The sequence below is a fragment of the Esox lucius genome, chromosome 4 (assembly GCF_011004845.1).
Source record: "Esox lucius isolate fEsoLuc1 chromosome 4, fEsoLuc1.pri, whole genome shotgun sequence".
Taxonomy (NCBI): domain Eukaryota; kingdom Metazoa; phylum Chordata; class Actinopteri; order Esociformes; family Esocidae; genus Esox; species Esox lucius.
The window spans coordinates 22,755,249-22,775,154 of NC_047572.1; the positions used below are offsets into that span (position 1 = coordinate 22,755,249).

The 19,906-nt window shown below is 41.7% G+C and overlaps 2 protein-coding genes across 3 annotated transcripts in view; both read right to left on the reverse strand.

The window, feature by feature from the left end:
- Positions 1-19,906, reverse strand: part of LOC105025841 — a 200,583-nt gene that overhangs the window by 72,417 nt on the left and 108,260 nt on the right. The gene's annotated exons all lie outside the window — the stretch shown is intronic.
- LOC114839122 overlaps positions 6,238-19,906 on the reverse strand; it is a 34,094-nt gene continuing 20,425 nt past the window's right edge. The window contains exon 4 of one of the 2 annotated variants that reach the window (XM_034291722.1): positions 6,238-6,585. In XM_034291722.1, the coding sequence (XP_034147613.1) occupies positions 6,395-6,585 (191 nt within the window). In that variant the 3' untranslated portion in view covers positions 6,238-6,394. Of the gene's footprint in view, positions 6,586-16,932; positions 17,219-19,906 lie in introns of those variants that run through there. The other variant, XM_034291723.1, reaches the window with a different exon arrangement.

The window sequence follows — 19,906 nt, forward strand, 5'->3', positions numbered from 1 at the left end:
ATTATTCCTCTGCCGACTTATGACCAAATCGACTTCCGACCGCTCGGTCAGAACGTAACCCGGTCGTAAGTTGACGACTATCTGTACTTTACCATGTCTTTAACACGTTGGTCAAAATAAACAGCATAGGGAAGGCAGAGACAGCAAATTCATGTAAAAAGTTGCACTACAAGTTGCCATGCAGTTTGTCTGATGGGAAAAAAGTTGTCACTCAGGCACATCTTTACAAATGAACAATCAGTCATTTGAGTCCCAAACCTTTACTAAACCAGTTAAAAGCTTGAAGTGAATAACACTGCGAGACATTTTCTCCCAGCTCTCTTATTTTTAAGGCTGCCCAAAAAACCGATGACACTTACTGTGAATAAAAGCGGACTATAATAAAACTCCTTGCACTTTAATCAAATAAACACAAATAATGCTATTTATCACAAGCAAGTACAGCTATACAGTATGCTATATGAATATGCAATTGTCAGATCTCTATGTGCCTGGGGGCCACAGTCAGGGTCTGACCACACCAGTGTCTATAGACATCTCTGCTCTGCAGTTTTGATTGTCCTCAATTAGAGGAATATGCCATTAGGTGCTTCTAATTGGGGCCCCTAATTAAGTTGCGTTTCGTTTCCTTAGTTTGTGGATCTTATCTGCTTCAGTTTGCAGTATGCCTCTCCTTTTGTTGTTTTCTGTTCGGTTTAACAAGAAGAATATTAAAAGACGTTTCCCTTTGACTCTGCACCTGTGTCCTGGCTCAATGACCACGACAGAATGATCCACCAACCCAGGACCAAGTTCCACATAAAGAAACTCATTGAAGGAAAGTGCTGGGGGACAAAGGGAAGCAACTAATTAATCAAAATCAAAAAAGATAATAGCTGTAAAACGTGATTTAAGTTATTTCTCCGGGACCAGTAAGGGTTTACTTCAGTAAAAATAACCACTCAATGATATTTCTGCTAATTTCACCCCAAGACTAGCTTTTCTGTTAATCTGTGTTGTAATTTGCTTTTTTGGATTAATCATAACTGCTCAACACAGGAGGCAAAAAAAGAAACAATCTTCCATAATACAACTGTACTCCAGTCACTGATCTCATATTTTCAACCTTCCCTCATTGTTTATTGGTGGATACTAACTGTCCCTTCACAAACACTCAGGGGCAAAATTCCCAGGAATTCAAGGAAGGAACTTTTGTACCCCCAAATATAACTGCGTGTTCATGTTGATAGGTTTACAACTTAATTTTGAATGGGGCCAATTTGACTGATCATGTTAATCTTTTAGTATTTTGTCCGCTTCCAACATTTTTACAGCTGTTACAGCGTGAGGGATTTCCACTATTTTTCTGACTGTCATATCTGACTAATATTTGACTGCAGAGTGAAACTGACCCAGAGGCAGATAACTGTAATCAGGACATTAGGTTGGTATCTGAGTTGAGTGAGAAAAAACAATACTACAAAATAGCTCCCTATATATGTGTAATAGTACAATGAGAGTGAATGACTACCTGTTGTATGGTTGTGACTGCTGGGACAGGTGTTGGTTAGGGAGTCAGACCCAGGGCCCTTACCAGTGACATTTCTACTGGTGGAGGATGCTGTCACAGTAGTGGGGCTCACTGTTGTAGGGTCAAGACACAGAGTACTGACAGTGTCATTTACCCAATTCAATATACTCGTCCCAATTAAGGTGCAGTTAACCAGTCTAACCCCTGTGGGCTTCCAAACAAAGAGAAATAACGTCTTTATTGAATCCTGGTACATGAATGGATAGGGCTGTCACTAAACAGATACATTTTCATTGATAAATATATATAATTATTATAATCATCATTATGATCATTAATCAATCATATTTCATTTGTCTGTTTAATTCAGTAAATGTAACCCCATCTTACCAGGACAATGTGATATCTTTATGCCCCACTTCCATTTTTAAATGTTTCCAATGTATACAGGTCTGAAACATTCCTCTCTGTAGTAGCTATTAAAAATGTCCCATTGCCTTCAGAGAACGTTGATCTGTGCTTGATGTTTTCTTTGACCATGTTGTTTTTCATTTTGACTACTTCTATAGAATTCCCATAAGGGTTTTTTGTTATTTTAAATTCCTCATATTTCGTTGCATTAGTGGGTATCTGGAAATAGAAACTTCCTCCCAGAGCTCCGTAACACAGGGTTCTGTTCTGTGTTTCATCACAGGAGGTTGGCATGCCTGAAAACCAAGATGAAAAATGAACCATGTATAATATTTCTAATTGTTATTATTTTTATTTTATTTACCATTGTATAAATCTCTTTCTAGTCATGTATACATTTACAGAAGATGCTTCTGAATACATTTTAATTTTAACAAAACCAATCACATCAAAGTCATGGGAAACATTATATTAGTGCGTATCTATAGAGATACGTGATCGTGTCATCGGACCTGAGACCGCATGTTTTGGACACTCGGGTAAAGAGAGGGGCGGAGCTGTCAACCGATCACCATCTGGTGGTGAGTTGGGTCAGGGGGTGGGGGAAGACTCTGGACAGACCGGGAAAACCCAAACGGGTAGTGCGGGTGAACTGGGAACGTCTGGAGGAGGCCCCTGTCCGAAAGATCTTCAACTCACACCTCCGGTGGGGAGCTTTTCTGGCATCCCTGTGGAGGTTGGAGGCATTGAACCTGAGTGGTCGATGTTCAAAGCCTCTATTGCCGAAGCTGCGGCGGGGACCTGTGGTCTAAAGGTCTTAGGTGCATCAAGGGGCAGTAACCCTCGAACACCCTGGTGGACACCGGTGGTCAGGGAAGCCGTCCGACTGAAGAAGGAGGCCTTCCGGGATATGTTATCCCGTAGGACTCCAGAGACGGTTGCAGTATATCGACAGACCCGGAGGGCTGCAACCTCTGCTGTGAAAGAGGCAAAACAGCGGGTGTGGGAGGAGTTTGGGGAAGCCATGGAGAAGGACTTTCGGTCGGCACCAAGGTGCTTCTGGAAAACCGTCAGGCTCCTCAGGAGGGGAAAACGGGGAACTATCCAAGCTGTGTACAGTAAGGATGGGACACTGTTGACCTCAACTGAGGAGGTAATTGGGAGATGGAAGGAACACTTTGAGGAACTCCTAAATCCCACTAACACGCCCTCTATAGTGGAGGCAGAGCTGGAGGCTGATGGGGAAGCATCGTCAGTCTCCATGGCAGAAGTCACTGAGGAAGTCAAACAACTTCACAGTGGCAAAGCTCCGGGGATTGACGAGATCCGTCCAGAAATGTTGAAAGCTTTGGGTGTGGAGGGGATGTCTTGGATCACACGCCTCTTCAACATTGCGTGGGAGTCGGGGAAAGTGCCTAAGGAGTGGCGGACCGGGGTGGTGGTTCCCCTGTTCAAAAAGGGGGACCAGAGGGTGCGTGCCAATTACAGGGGTATCACACTTCTCAGTCTCCCTGAGAAAGTCTACTCAAAGGTACTGGAAAGGAGTGTTCGGCAGATAGTCGAATCTCAGATTGAAGAGGTACAATGCGGATTCCGTCCTGGTCGGAACAACCGACCAGCTCTTTACTCTTGCAAGGATCCTGGAGGGGGCCTGGGAATATGCCCATCCAGTCTACATGTGTTTTGTGGATTGGGAGAAGGTGTATGACCAGGTCCCCCGGGAGATACTGTGGGAGGTGCTGCGGGAGTATGGGGTGAGGATGTCCCTTTTGAGGGCTATCCAATCCCTGTACGTCCAAAGTGAGAGCTGTGCAAGTCAGACTCGTTCCAGGTGGGATCATCGGTCTGTGACCTTCAGCACTCACTGGACTGGTTCGCAGCCGAGTGCGAAGCGGTTGGGATGAGTTTCAGGTGGTTCGGGCATCTGGTAAGGATGCCCCCAGGACGTCTCCCTAGTGAGGTGTTCCAGGCACGTCCAGCTGGGAGGAGACCTCGGGGTAGGCCCAGGACTAGGTGGAGAGATTATATTTCGGCCTGTGAACGCCTCGGGATCCCCCAGTCAGAGCTGGCAAATGTGGCTCAGGAAAGGGAAGTTTGGGGTCCCCTGCTGGAGCTGCTGCCCCCGTGACCCGATACCGGATAAGCGGATGAAGATGAGATGAGATCTATAGAGACAACTTTTGTATTTTCCGTGTTCTGAATATTGACTCTCAATTTATCTTTAGTGGTTTGAGGTATTCATTGAACAGGTGTTTCTGAGTATAATATCTAGGAATTCAGTAACACAAAGATATTGGATCAAGTCATGATCTTGCTACATGTTATACAACCCTCATTATGTTATTATCTGAATAAGAGGGAAGCCAACACATTAACATCTCAGGCATTTCAAGTAATTTCTTATGATTTTTCAAAATATGGTGACCTTGGGTATGTTCTTATCATATGAAACTCCTGCTAAGATCACAAACAGTCATAATACAGCCTTCAGTAAAGTCCTCAAACAAACTCTTGGTTCATTTCAATTCTGAATTTGCAGGTCAATGTTTAAGGGTATAAACAAAACCAATGAAGAAGTGGTTTGAAAGATGGATATTTATTTTTAAGTTTAACTTCCTCTTTATATAAGCAGCCAGGCTGGCTACATGGCTCTTGTGTCAGACAAAAAAAACGGATGTTTCTTTTGCGTGTGAACATGGCTTGACATTGGCACCTACCAAATGCGAGTGGAATTCGGCTGTTGCGGGTAACGCAGTCACTCTTACTAGCCACTTTTGGTGGGCGGCATTCCATACCTATACACAGGGGTTCCAGTTTTAAAAACTCAAAGGCGACAGCCTTACCAAAAATCGTACCTCCTGTGTGCTGACATGGTAAAACATGATTTTGTTCTGGAGAATAGCCGTACTGTCAATGAATACTGGCAACCTTGGATACAGGACCGCTCGGGTCCTGACATCGCGGAGATGAGTTACGTCGGAAATACAAGTGGATCCTAGTTTTCTTTTACACCCAAGCATGTCATACTATTTCATTATAACGTAATAACCTCAAACTACATTCAATCCGTATTCATTTATTTTTTTACTTTTCATGTAGCCTGCATTTACAGATTTATTTAAAGAGAGATCGCCAGACAAATGAAGATGACTGGTGAAAAGATCATCAGATTAGGGTATGTACTGTAACCAAAAACATCAGGCTATATATTCAATATACAGTGAAAAAAATATATGATTAACGTATTTAAGTCACTGAGAATATAAATATATGAACGAGAAGACTTTTGATCAGAGACAAAAATAGAGCTTTTTGGTCTAAACTCCACTTGCCGTGTTTGAAGGAAGAAGAAGGATGAGTATAATATGCAGCACGGTGGCCACGACCATACAGCGATTTAACAGGACAGGTTCCACTCTGAACAGGTCTCGCCATTGTCGACCAAAGAAGTTAAGGGCACATGCTCAGCATCATATCCAGAGGTTGTCTTTGGGAAATAGACGTATGAGTGCTGCCAGCATTGCTGCAGAGGTTGAAGGGTTGGGGGATCAGCCTGACAGTGCTCAGAACATATGCCGCACATACAAAAGCCTGCAAACAGTTGGCTGAAGACCAGCAGACTAAGGACATGGATTACTGGAACCATGTCCTGCGGTCTGATGAGACCAAGATAAACTTATTTGGTTCAGATGGTGTCAAGCATGTGTAGCGGCAACCAGGTGAGGAGTACAAAGACAACTGTGTCTTGCCTACAGTCAAGCATGGTGGTGGGAGTGTCATGGTCTGGGGCTGCATGAGTGCTGCTGGCACTGGGGAGCTACAATTCATTGAGGGAACCATGAATGCCATCATGTACTGTGACATACTGAAGCAGAGCATGATCCCCTCCCTTTCGGCGACTGGGCTGCAGCGCAGTATTCCAACATGATAACGACCTCAAACACACCTCCGAGACAAAGGCAGTGCTGGAAAACAATGGTGGCCACGCAGAATATTGACACTTTGGGCCCAATTTGGACATTTTCACTTTTGTTGACAGCGGTTTAGACATTAATGGCATTGTGTTGTGTTATTTTCAGGGGTCAGAAAATTTACAATGTCATACAATACGTACACTCACTAATTTTCATTGTAGAAAAGTGTCACATGAAAAAGACATAATCAAATATTTGCAAAAATGTGAGGGGTGTACTATGTAACATGTCTTGGATTGCAAAGGTGTTTTCAACCATGTTTGTTTCTTCAAAATAATCAGTAAATTAACAGAAACACTGACAGATGTAGACAGTCTGGTTGTTGGGTTGGTTATTTTGGTAAACAATGTACAAAACCATAAGCAGTGAATGTAACCAAATAAAGACAACAATACAGAAACATTGAATACAGGAAAGATGGAATATGTATAGAAAAAAGATTGTTACAGTGACAAATTAAGCAACTTCAAACTCCAGTCTGCAGTAAAGAATCTTCCATTCACTGGCCAGGCTTTATTCCAGCATAAACAGTGTCCTCCTGCCCTGTAGGTCTGTCTCTCACTGTGTTTGATCTGGAACCCTCCAACACTACAAGCTGTCCATACTCCACCTCCTCCAGAACCTTCCTCACATTCCCCTTCTTCACAACAGTGATGTCAGCATATTCCAGTTCTTGGCTTCTATTAGCATCTGTGGAGAGAACAAATATGGGTCACTACACAGATCATATGCTGACCTTAACACTTCAGGTACGTTAGTATCCTGCATACAGTAGGCATAACAGTTGATTGGCCAGTTGAACATAGGTTTACTGTAGTACAGTAGATCACTACTTACAGTAGATCGCTCTTGAATTTAACATTAAATGTTGAATTCCAAAAACTGGGAACTTTAGTCTAGGATTTGTTGCTATAAATGGGGAGACTGAAATAGCAAAAATACAAAGCCATGCACTGAAGATCGAATATCCTTGGGTGGTCTTTGGTATAACAGTGGTTCCCAACTCCAGTCCTCAAGTTCCCCCAACTGTACACATTTTTATTTTAGCCCCAGCAATGCACAGCTGATTCAACTTGTCTAGTAGTTATCAGGCCCTCATTGAAATAAAGTGGATAGGCTTGTCCAGGGCTACAATGAAAATGTGTGTTGTTGGCGTACTGAAGGACCGGAGTTGGGAGCCCTTGGATAGTAAAACAGATGACTACAGACATGACAAACAGTCCAGAATATTGTGGCTGAAGTGAACAGAGATGCTGAAAGTGGTAAACCGAGACTAAGAGTCAGCAATGTCATGAGTTAGACATTTGTTACAGTAATTTCACCACTTCCACATTCAGTTGGTTAATCTGCAGCTCCAAAATAGCCCAGCTAAACTATACAATACAGGCCTGTACTAAGGAAAGTAGAAAACCCAACAAAACAACACTGAAGCATTAGTTAACTGAGATGACTGAACATTGTGAACATCTGAGTCCTACAGATCCACTTAGGTTTGTTAGAGGTGTTGGATTTTCACCCATCTGACCTGTTGTCTGGGGTCGTGTCCTCCTCCAGTGGATCCAGAAAACTGACACTATCACAACAAGGACCAGGACTACAACTACTAGAGACCATGTGACCGCTTCATTGCCTCCTTCTGTATGACAAGAAAATGAAGGGGGAGGGGATAGTGGAGACTGTAAGACTTAATGTAAGTGATGTCATAACATTGAAAGTGTAGTAGCAAAGACTTGAACAAGTACAGGAATTAATCAACAAATAAAACACAAATAAATATACTACAGCATCAAACTCCCTTTGGCAACATTTTAAATGTAATAATTAAATTAGCAAATTATATATTTTTTTACATTTGGATATTTACCTTTAACAGACAATTGAAATATTATGCAGGTGAGGGATATTCCAAACGAATTGAATGTTTCTGAGGTATATACAGCAGCATCACTCCTTTCTATATTTGTTATCTTCAATGTCCCATTGTTGAAATAGAATTCTGATCTAGATTTGATGGTTTCATTCATTATGTTGGTTTTGTTTCTCCTTTTGAAAATGTCTATAGATTTTCCAGAGGGATCTTTTTTTAAGTAGATTTCAGTATATTCGATGTCATCAGTGACCAGAGGGAGATAGACAGTCCCTCCCAGAGCTCCATAATACTGATCTTCTGCCTCTGTAACATTACAGCGGCTCTCCAATCCTGAGAATTGAGTGAAAAAAACACATTTGTGGAAAATGATACTTGCTGTAACTTATTTAAAACTTATTGAAAATAGTTTTTGACAATATAGTTGTCAATATAATGTAATACATTTTCTCTAGCAAGTAGTCACGCTAAATACTGTCTTTCTAAAAATTAAATATTTATGGTATGCTACTAAGCTTTATATTTAAGTGACATTGATTTCTCACTGTCACTTGTCTTCCCAGAAGTAATTAATGCTATGTGATTATTTATTTATACACCAGTTGTGTATAATGAGTTGCTGTTAGAATGTGAATGACCTCCATAGACAAACATGCGACAGCATAGAAAAAATTGCAGTTGCCTCTTACCATTAGACAGTGCTGATAATGTCATAAATCCAAACACCACAAGCATGTCTTCTTCAAATTAGCCAGCTACTGTCTTAGCAACTATAGATTCACCAGAAAACTCTTGTTTAACTGGACAAAATATTTGCCACATCCTGTGACTAGACTTTTAGAGCAAAACACTCAAGAGATTGTGTCATATTGGGGATGTTGGGGGAAGTTGATGAACACCCTTTGAGTTGCGCACTTCTTCATTTCTAAGACCAATAGATAAGAAGAATATATGTATAAGTTACCACGTATTTTACATTAAAAAACAAGAGATCTTGAAAATTCTAAAGGGCAGAGTGACAGGATGTGTTCATTTTCATATTAGATGTAACTTGTGAGATCTTGTGAGATTTCTTTGGTATATCTTTATAGAGATGGCCAGTCTACTGTAAGTCAAACATAATTTTCTTGGTTTTCTTAGAGATACACTATTCACATTTACATAAGTGTCTGTAACACCAGTGTTCCTCTGACATCAACATACATCAGTTCACCAGGGAGTACCATCATAGTCCAAAAAGTTGAGTAACATTGTAAACCATATTAGTTAAGTGAAGACACTGAGCATTTAAGTGCTCTCAAAGAAACAGTTTTTTAAATATATAACAATATATGTTGTTAAGGCCCCTTGGTTTTGGGCTATCATGCAATATGGTGTGGATTTTTATCGCTTCCAAAAACATTTCCAATAAACGGTCTGCTTGTTTTTAATGTCATCTGGTCCAGCACCATGGCCTGGCTGTCCAGAGCTACTGTGAAAATACATGTCTATGAACAACTATGAAAATACAACTGAAAATACATTTACGTCTCCGTAAAAGAGTCTCCACTCTATTGAAACATAGATCATGTGACATTTTAGTCTGAAGCAATTATATATTTAAAAGTCTGTCAACTTCTCAATATAGATTGGAGTGAGATTTCATTTTGTTAATGCTCTGGGGATTCAACACTAGGGCAAATTCTTAAAGCTTAACTCCTACTAGAGTTGCGAGAACAATTTTAGAAACCCTTTTCAATTATCTTCATAAGTGCTTCCTAAAAAATTTCCTAAACTTTTACCTGTCTTAAAAACATATTGGTTATAATAAACAGCATAGGGAAAGGGAAGGCCTTGACAGCAAATTCATGTAAAAAGCCTCACTACAAGTTGCCATGCAATTACTCTGATCATTGGGAAAAAAGCTGTCACTCAGGCAGGGGGGTATGTCTTTACAAATGAAAAATCATTTGTTTCGATCCCAAACCTTTACTAAACCATTTAATAGCTTCAATCTGTTTTGATTCACAGCGAGGGTTAGTCAGTTTACAGCGAGGGTTAGCAGGTCAATAAATAAATGTGTTCTCTGTCCAGAGTCTTTAAACAGAATCCACATCAGCTGTATGAACAGGCAGACAAGGACAGAGATAACCAGACAGAGATAATCATCACTAGATCTGAAACAGAACAGAACCAGGAGGACTTTGGAAAAGGACAGCTTGGAGTAATCAGGCCTGAGGTGTGGTCCAAGGGCTCATGTCCTCCTGAGAACATTCCATGGATCCAAGAGGATACCTTCATATGATTCTAAACCCCTCCCGTTTCAGTCCCAACTGTTTACATTGCATTAGTTTATGTGAGGGGTCAAGGGTTAGTCTGAGACACTGGTCCCATCCGAAGGTGACTCCAGAAAAGGCCAACCAGGAAGGAACTCCAACCACATTGCCAAGCACCAGATCAAAGGGTCACCAACCGACTGCTAATGCCCTGAGAGAGGACCAAAAGTAGCCCTCAGAGCTGACTCATATCACACGAGGAAGGCAAGTGGAAACCTGAGTAGACCATTGATACCGCCTAGGTGTGGAGCCGAACCCGAATACGGTATTCAGAAAGGCACAAATAACGTGGTTTTTACAAATACTTATTTCAACTAAATACTTAAAAAAATATTTGTATTCGGGAACAAGAAAACCGTTATATTAAAAAGCTGCGTTTTCTCATGAGACCCAGTACATGCCCGGATGAGTGAGTGACGTTCAGATACTGAACGTCACTCACTCATATACTGGCTGCTTTGCACACCCCTAATACCACCCCTAAATTATATTTGAGAGAGGACATCCCAGTGGATATGAGAGCCCACCAGGCAAAAACAGTTACCCTTCACACCCCTGGGCCAGACTACACTTAATCACAGACCTTACTGAAGTGATGAGTCTGTAGAATTGGTAAACACTTGAAGATTGAGACTATGTCTGTCTCCCACATTAATCGACAGATCATTCCACATTAATGACAATCTATGGGAGAAATACGGTCCCCTTAGAATTCACAGAAACGCACAAAATGTTGGCTGTACATTTATGCATTTTTGCTAAAATCAGGTCTTCGTAAATTACACTAAACTACACAATCCTTTACAGCACTTTTTTGTGTGCATTCACTGTGAGACTATGTAGCGGAGGAACCTTGTTCTGTTGGACAACTGATTTAGTATGATGTATTAATGTTGGCAAGGATGCTGAGTTTTGGAAGCTGTGTCTCTGGGGTGCCCAGGAACAAGTTTGAGAACCACAGTTGTAGTCAACAATCAGGTCTTCTCTGCTCTCAATAGCCAAGTAGGCTGGCATTGCCCTGAAGTGTTCAGTTATGGGGTCTAGCAATTTCTTGAACTCCCACTGCTTCTCCTTGCTGAAGATTTTATTTTAATGTCTTCTGAAACACATGAAGACTGTCAGTAAACAAGATGCGAGCGGGTGTCATTCCTATATTTTTGTAGCAGTTAGGCAGCTTGCTAGGAATTAGAGTCAGAAGACACGGACAGAGGTGTAAGGAAGCGTAGTGTCTTGGTTTTCTTCATTTTCTTTAAGTGGACCCAGTTCACACAGCTCTTCTTCCACTTTTCCCTGTTTAATGGTTGTTTAAGGCATCTAACGTTTCTATGTGTTTTATGTTATGGTATCTTTAGTAAATGTCCCAGTAAAGGTTACCTTTCAGTTTGTTGTCTTGTCTGGTTCTTATTAGTTAGCTGAATGCACCCCTCTACACAATCCATTTTCACACTAGTTTGAGCACAGACACAGGTATTCATATCTTCAAATGACCTCCAAACAAGCTACATGCTTAGTGTTGAAGCAAGAACACGAACAGCATTCATGTTTGTCTGTTATAAAGTAATAGTTTGTTGCGTGCAGGTTTTCACAACCAGTGATAGACTTTAAATTGTAGCATTCTTGTAAACAATCTATGACAAGGCACCCATTAGTTTTGATAAATATCCACTTTGTAGATCAGTGTTTTTGACTATACACCACTGACAGCATCCTTCATAAATGGTTGCTTTACCCCAATTTGCTTTAGCAGCTCCTTGGGAAAGCATTGGCTCTTGGGATATCTCAGGCAGCGTGATAAGAAACAAAAGGTATTGGTTGTGCTTTTGAAGATATGTATCTTAACATCAACCATTGCAAAGCTGTTGGAAGAAACACACAAACTGGAGGTCACGAAACTGAGTTGCACAAAAAGGTCAATACACCAGATTGTAATGTAATGGGATTTTCACCTAAATGTATTTTGACTAATTCATCACTACTTAACACCTTGAGTAACAGAGATTTAGGTCTTGTTCAAGTTGGTCTACTAGATATGATTATCTCATTTCCTGTTTAACTGGTCAGTGGAGACCTAACCTTTATTCATACAGGCCCATCTCATTGATATACAATCTATTGTCCATGAGAGACATTTTAAACCTATATGATAAGATGGTGATGACCAGAAACATATATTTTCTTTTTAAAATAGTAAACAAAAACAAGAAATTGATGCACAGAGGCTGGGGAAAAAGTAGGGTTGGAACTAAGGAAGAAACCTAGAGAGGGGCTGGATTCTCAGGGGTGGCAAGTCCTCTTCTGGATGTGCTCATTGAAGATTAGAAGAGTACATGACCTTATAAGGTCACATCAATATTTATGCTCAATCAGTTGACCAGTGGGTCAATTTAATAGCTGTAATGAAATTGTACCCTTGTTTTCAAAGACAACCCCATCTGGTGATAAGTAATTGACAAGTACAGAGAAAACAGACCAGTATTTAAGGCTGAGGTCCTTCCCCTCTTTAAACAGCAGGTGGCGGTGTTTTCTACATATTGCACCTCAGGTTCATGGAACCATCTAATTTTCATCCGCTTATCTGGTATCGGGTCGCGGGGGCAGCAGCTCCAGCATGGGGCCCCAAACTTCCCTTTTCCGAGCTACATTTGCCAGCTCTGACTGGGGGATCCCGAGGCGTTCCCAGGCCGAAATATAATCTCTCCACCTAGTCCTGGGCCTACCCCGAGGTCTCCTCCCAGCTGGACGTGCCTGGAACACCTCCCTTGGGAGACATCCTGGGGGCATCCTTACCAGATGCCCGAACCACCTCAACTGGCTCCTTTCGATGCAAAGGAGCAGCGGCTCTACTCCGAGCTCCTCACGGATGGCTGAGCTTCTCACCCTATTCCTAAGGGAGAACCCAGCCACCCTTCTGAGAAAACCCATTTTAGCCGCTTGTACTCAGAACCACACAAGCTATTCACAAAACAGAACAAACAACAGTCACATGATTCATTTTTGCTCAACTCTTCAGTTAAGTGTGCTTTCCCCAGGGACTCAAACTACCATCCATGATGTCAATCAATCACATTTATTTCATGAAGCCCTGTTACATCAGCAGTTGTTATGTACATCAGCAGTTGTTACGCTCTCTAGAACTACTAAGAGACATGCTCTTATTCATTTCCAACGAGAGCCAGCGAATCACGGCGACAGTAGGGTGTATCTAATCTCCAAGTGACAGTTGAGAGTTGAGAAATGCTCAAATTTATGCTAATTTCAAGAGTGGACACTGGGGCTTGGAGGAATTAAATGAGCTGTGTTAACAGAGGATCCCTGCAGCGACTACAGAAAGCTATAGTAAGCAATGATTGTATATTAAAATGCAGTTTATTAATGGTTTAGTAATGGTCCTTTAGTAATGGTTCCCAACCTTATTCAGTTACTGTACCACCAACAATGTTTTGCTTTGCTTTGAGAACCCCTGAGGTACACACCCACTGGTTTAGAGAATATCCTCTTTAGATTTTTTGTAACATACTGTTCTTGGTGGCTTTCTGTAATGTCTTACCTTCAATGAACAGGTGTACAGCACCCAACTATATCTAAAAGTTTCATTCCTCTCTAATAGCTATAATGTCCCATTGCCTTCAAAGAACTTTGCCCTTTTGTTAATATATATATTGACTACGATGCTCTTTGCAGATGATGTTGTCGTGTTGGCCCCTTCTAACCAGGACCTTCAGCATGCACTGGGACGGTTTGCAGCCGAGTGTGAAGCGGTGGGGATGAAAATCAGTACCTCCAAATCCGAGGCCATGGTCCTCAGTCGGAAAAGGGTGGCTTGCCCACTTCAGGTTGGTGGAGAGTGCCTGCCTCAAGTGGAGGAGTTTAAGAATCTAGGGGTCTTGTTCACGAGTGAGGGAAGGATGGAACGGGAGATTGACAAACGGATCGGTGCAGCTTCTGCAGTAATGCAGTCAATGTATCGGTCTGTTGTGGTGAAGAAAGAGCTGAGCCGCAAGGCGAAGCTCTCGATTTACCAGTCAATCTACGTTCCTACTCTCACCTATGGTCATGAGCTTTGGGTCATGACCGAAAGGACAAGATCCCGGATACAGGCGGCCGAAATGAGCTTTCTCCGCAGGGTGGCTGGGCGATCCCTTAGAGATAGGGTGAGAAGCTCGGTCACCCGGGAGGAGCTCAGAGTAGAGCCGCTGCTCCTCCACATCGAGAGGGGTCAGCTGAGGTGGCTTGGGCATCTGTTTCGGATGCCTCTGGAACGCCTTCCTGGGAAGGTGTTCCGGTCCCGTCCCACTGGGAGGAGACCCCGGGGAAGACCTAGGACACGCTGGAGGGACTATGTCTCCCGGCTGGCCTGGGAACGCCTCGGTGTCCCCCCGGAAGAGCTAGAGGACTAGAGGAAGTGTCTGGGGAGAGGAAAGTCTGGGCATCCCTGCTTAGACTGCTGCCCCCGCGACCCGGCCCCGGATGAAGCGGAAGATGATGGATGGATGGATGGACTACGATGTTTCTCATTTTTACTACATCTTTAGTTCCCATAAGGTTTTTTATTTTATTTTAAATGCTGTCACGTTTTGGTAAGCAGGATGCCAGGCGCAGAGTTAACGGTCTACAAAAGGGTTTAATAACAACAAAACTGCAGAAACACAGAGAATGGCAAAATCAAAACAGAACAAAGCAGAATCTCACAAATGCATAATATGTTGTTGCATTAGTGGGTGCCTGATAATAGAAAGTCCCTCCCAGATCTTCTTTTCTGTGTATCCACCCAGATGAAAAATAGACCATGTATGCTATTTCTAACTGTTGGAATTTCTGTAGTATTTATCATTGTATAATTCATTTTCTACTCTTTGAATCACGGCCCGGTCCGAACTAGGCTTTCCTGGTTCCTTTTCTTGTTTTTATTTTAGCATTACACAACTGTTCCTATCTTTTGTTGCTCCTGTCCCAGCTTTTCTGAAAAGTGTTGCTGGCATCAAATTCAAAGTGGGCATATATTTATCAAGAAACAATATCATTTCTCAATTTCAACATATGATATGTTGTACTATTTTCGATTGAATATTGGGTTTAAATGATTTGCAAATCATTGCATTCTGTTTTATTTTATTTATTTATTTTTACATTTTATGCAGCATCCCAACCTTTGGAAAACAGGGTTGTATTTTACTTTGTGAAAACTCTTGGCTTCTGGCTCTTTTGCAGAATAATAACGGACCCAAGTCAGGAGGAGAAGCGTTCCTTGTTGTTTATTCATAAAATATAGTACATGTCTGTCTTAGATGTTCGGCCTTCTTCCCATCTCCCTGCTCGTGGTCTTTCCAGATGTCTCTGTGCTTATCCAAATGTCTTTGTCTTTAACAGCACATTTATACTAGACAAACATATAACACATCCCTTCCACTACCTGGCTGTCTTCCAATCATATAAGTGCAATGTATGTTCCAACCACCCTATGTTCTTGGATCCAAACCCAGAATGTATGGACATGATGTATGGGGGGTGTATGGGGGATGTATGGGGGATGTATGGGGTAATGAGCACCACATGTCCAACCATTACCCTTTCTGCTGTTTCCAAGGATGGAAAGAAAATGGCACATATTTGCAAAGCAACATTCCTCTGTGCTGTGTCCTCTAACAAAAGTATAGAACTAAAATACACCCATATTACAACATTCCCACATTCTGAATATTGTTATTCATGAGAGGTGTTCATTTAACAGGTGTTTCTGAGTAGCCCATAGTAAAATATCTAGGCCTACAGGAAGATAATTAAGTGATGATCTTAGTACCTGTTATAAAAGCCTCATCATGTTGTTTTCTGTATAACACATGAAGACAAGTCTTTTTAAGACTTTTCCTAAGACATCAAGACGTCTTCACATTAACTTCAAATTTCTTGTGATTTTTCATCCAAGTATGTGGATCTCTGGGTATGTTCTGACCATATTCAACTCCTACTAAGATCACAAACAATCCTAAAACAGCCTCCATGCTCAGTCCTTCAACAAAGTCCTCAAACTCAAATTGTCTTTCAGTAAACAAAACCAACGCGAAAGTGATATAAAAGACAAATATTTATAGGTTCTGATGCTGAGCAGAGTCCTTATCAAGGTTTCACTTCCTCTTTATAAAAGAAGCCAGGCTGGCTACATGGCTCTTGTATCAGATGAGACATTGTTTTAAAAAGGGATGATTCTTTTGGGTGTGAGGATGTGAAATGGACAGCTGTTGTGTCATGACCCTGATCAGCCTTTACACACTGCTGGTCATGACTGACATTGGCCCACTACTGTTAATAAGTATAAACCTTCCGTTATAAAGCGTGAAAATGTGAACCAGAAATACAGGCGAGAGGGAGAAAGAAATGAATTTGAGAGGAGAGTAGAGACGTACCGGAGGTCAGACCAAATTGAAATATATCCCTGATGCTACTAACTCACTTTGGGTTGCAGCTAATGGCTAGACAAATTACATTTAGTCTTGTGGAACTATGTAACATGCTCTGGATTGCAAAGGTGTGTTCACCTGTGTTAGTTTCTTCGATGCAGAATAAGAACAAAAAAATAACTTAAAAAGGCACCATTCTACCATTGAGGATGATAGTTAGTGTTGTGTTTCAGTGGGTCCACTTGGTTCTGGATCACTTCTACAGTTACCAACTATCAATACTTTGTTTCAACATATTGTATGATGTGATGTATGTTCAGGTTGATCTTACATCACAGGAAAACATCAGTAAATCAACAGAAACACGATTACAGATTTAGACAGCCTGGTTTTTGGGTTGTTTATTCTGGTAAACAATGAACATAACTGTAAAATGTGAATGTAATGACAAAGTTTACGGAAACTTTGAATACAAGAACGATGTAATATGTAGAGAAAGACTGTTGTTACAGTGACAAATGAAGCAACTCCAGGCTGTACTGAAGAATCTCCCATTCACTGTCCAGGCTTTATTCCAGCATAAACAGTGTCCTCCTGCCTTGTAGGTCTGTCTCTCACTGTGTTTAATCTGGAACCCTCCAACACTACTTCCTGTCCATACTCCACCTCCTCCAAAACCTTCCTCACATTCCCCTTCTACACAACAGTGATGTCAGCATATTCCAGTTCTTGGCTTCCATTAGCATCTGTGGAGAGATTTGACAATGGGGAAAGTATGTGTTACTACACAGTAGTGATGAGCAGTTTGCGAACGATTAGTTAGTTTTAAACTAATTTTATTAGGGACTCAGGACTCACAAGTCCTTTTTTCTGTTAGGTACAGTCAGGTCTGCATGGGGGCCTCTTGGCATCTCTATATGCCTGGGGACCTCAGTCTGACCGCAGAGGTGCCTCTAGTTTTCTGTTCTCCCCAATTTGAGGCAGCTGCACCTTGTTTTCTCTAATTGGGGACCCTATTTAAGTTGCTCTTGTTTTTCTTGAGTTTGTGGTTCATTGTTTGTGCTTTAGCCTTCAGTTCACGGTGTGCCTCTTTTTTTTGTTGGAGAGAAATAATGAAAGGTTTCCCTCTCGCTAAGCTCCACATGTCCAGCCTCACATGTCCTGCCTCACTTAACCAGAGCCAGAGAAGACAAGCATGTAGTGAAATAAAGACAAACAAACTACAAAATAACAAATACGATCATTGTTTCTTTAAGAAGAAACAGCGAGGTTGCACTGGCTGTCACCATTTTGAGTATTCAGTCTACCAAATTACACAGAATTGGTCAAGTTTTTTGTTTTTGTTTTTTGTTTTTGTTATTTTCAAGACCAAATTAGTTTCAGGATGGTGAGCTTCCCAGCAGAATCCATCTGGGGAATAATCTTTGATCAACACTGTTACACTGTTTGGTAGATTTCAGAAAATACATTCACGGACATTAACATACATTCAGACGTGTCCATATACCCATACATGTTACCTAACTCATAAGGTCAAACTTACAAATGATTGTGACTTGTAAGTGTTTTATTGAGTGTATTGGTTTTTTATTTGAGCTAACTCTGAACTAAAGCTTATAGCTTTAGTGATATAGGGTGCACCCAAGAGTATATTGAGTACTAGTACTAGGTACTGAATTGTATGATGTGGATTCATTGACTACGCACTGTGATACACTGTCATACTTCTGACCTAGTCTAAAATCAAATATACTCTGGATTTAGCCAAGAGAAATGTATTTATTATTCCAATTGGACTCTTAATATCTCACCCGGCACAGCCAGAAGAGGACTGGTCACCCCTCTGAGCCTGGGTCCTCTCTAGGTTTCTTCCTAAAATTCGACCTTCTTAGGGAGTTTTTCCTAGCCACTGAAATTCAACACTACTGTTGTTTGCTCCTTGGGGTTTAAGGCCGGGTGTCTCTGTAAAGCACTTTGTGACAACTGCTGTTGTAAAAAGCGCTTTATAAATACATTTTGATTGATTTGATTGATTGATTGATTGATACATGATTTTATTTGTTTTCTACAATCTCATCATAAGGCTGCATGAGATTGTAGAAAACATATAGCTGCATGCTGAGCCCCCTCCTGTACTCCCTTTTCACCCACAACTGCGCTCTTGTACACAGTTCCAACACCATCGTCAAGTTCGCAAATTACATCACGTGGTAGGCATTATCAGTGACAATGACGAGTCAGCCTACAGAGAGGACAACAATCTGGCTCCCAAAGCAAAGAAAACTAAGGAGCACATTATGGATTACAGAAAGTCTAAAGGCTGCAGTTTGTGATGGCAATTTACAAATTCCAAATAGTTCTATGAAAATGGTAGGTAAGACAAGAGAAATCAATTACGCAATAAACGGTTTTAATCTTGCTTGCAAGGAGAAAGTATACAGGTTACAAAGTAACGGTGGATAGTTTCTAAATAAAAACATCATTTCGACAGTATTTATTACATAGGAAAAAGGGGTGTGGTAAGATGCTGCCATCTGTTTCATGTCAATCAAACACCTTTCCCTTTGTTCTATCACACACATCAAATGCTATCTTCCCCCACCTTATCCTTCCTGCCATGATGTTTACTGTAGTGTTTACCCAAAGGGGCCAACTGACCTTACTGCCCCCTTGCTGTATCTTCTCCTATCCTGTCCTAAAACCCATTGATCTCCATCTGGACAGACAATAGATGTCCCCTATGCAAATACCAGATCCCACACATTCCTGTACCTATCTTAACAGTGGGACTCACTCCTTTATACAGAGAGAATACATTGTTATAGAAATTTCCACAACAAGTTCTAATCGATTCCACTGAGGTGGAGCATGTGTCCAGCTTCAAATTCCTGGATGTCCACATCTCTGAGGACCCTCAGCCCGGGTCAAGCAGCAGCGCCTGTACTTCTTGAGGAGGCTGAAGAAGGCCCGCTGTCTTCCAAGATTCTTGTGAACTTACCGCTCCACAATCGAGAGCATACTGACTAACTATGCAACAGCATGGTTTAGCGGTTGCTCCGTAGCCACCTGGAAGGCCCTGCAAAGGGTAGTGAAAACCGCCCGGCACATCACTGGTGCCCAGCTCCCAGCCATCGTAAATCTCCAGCATAAGCAGTGTCTGCACAGGGCACGCAGCATCATCAAGGACCCTTCACAGCCATGCCAAAAACTGTTTGCCCTCCTCCCATCAGGCAGGTGGTACAGGTCTCTTCGCTCCCGCACCAGCAGGCACACGAACAGTTTCCCATTTAAAATAACCCTGCTGAACTCTCTAACCCATCACCAACAATAAACCCCCCCGCCTCTCAGGGACCTTGTTCTACTACTCCCTTTGTACTACTGAACTCTGACACTGCCTTGCAAAGTCTGACAAAAAATGTTTTCAATTGTAACAG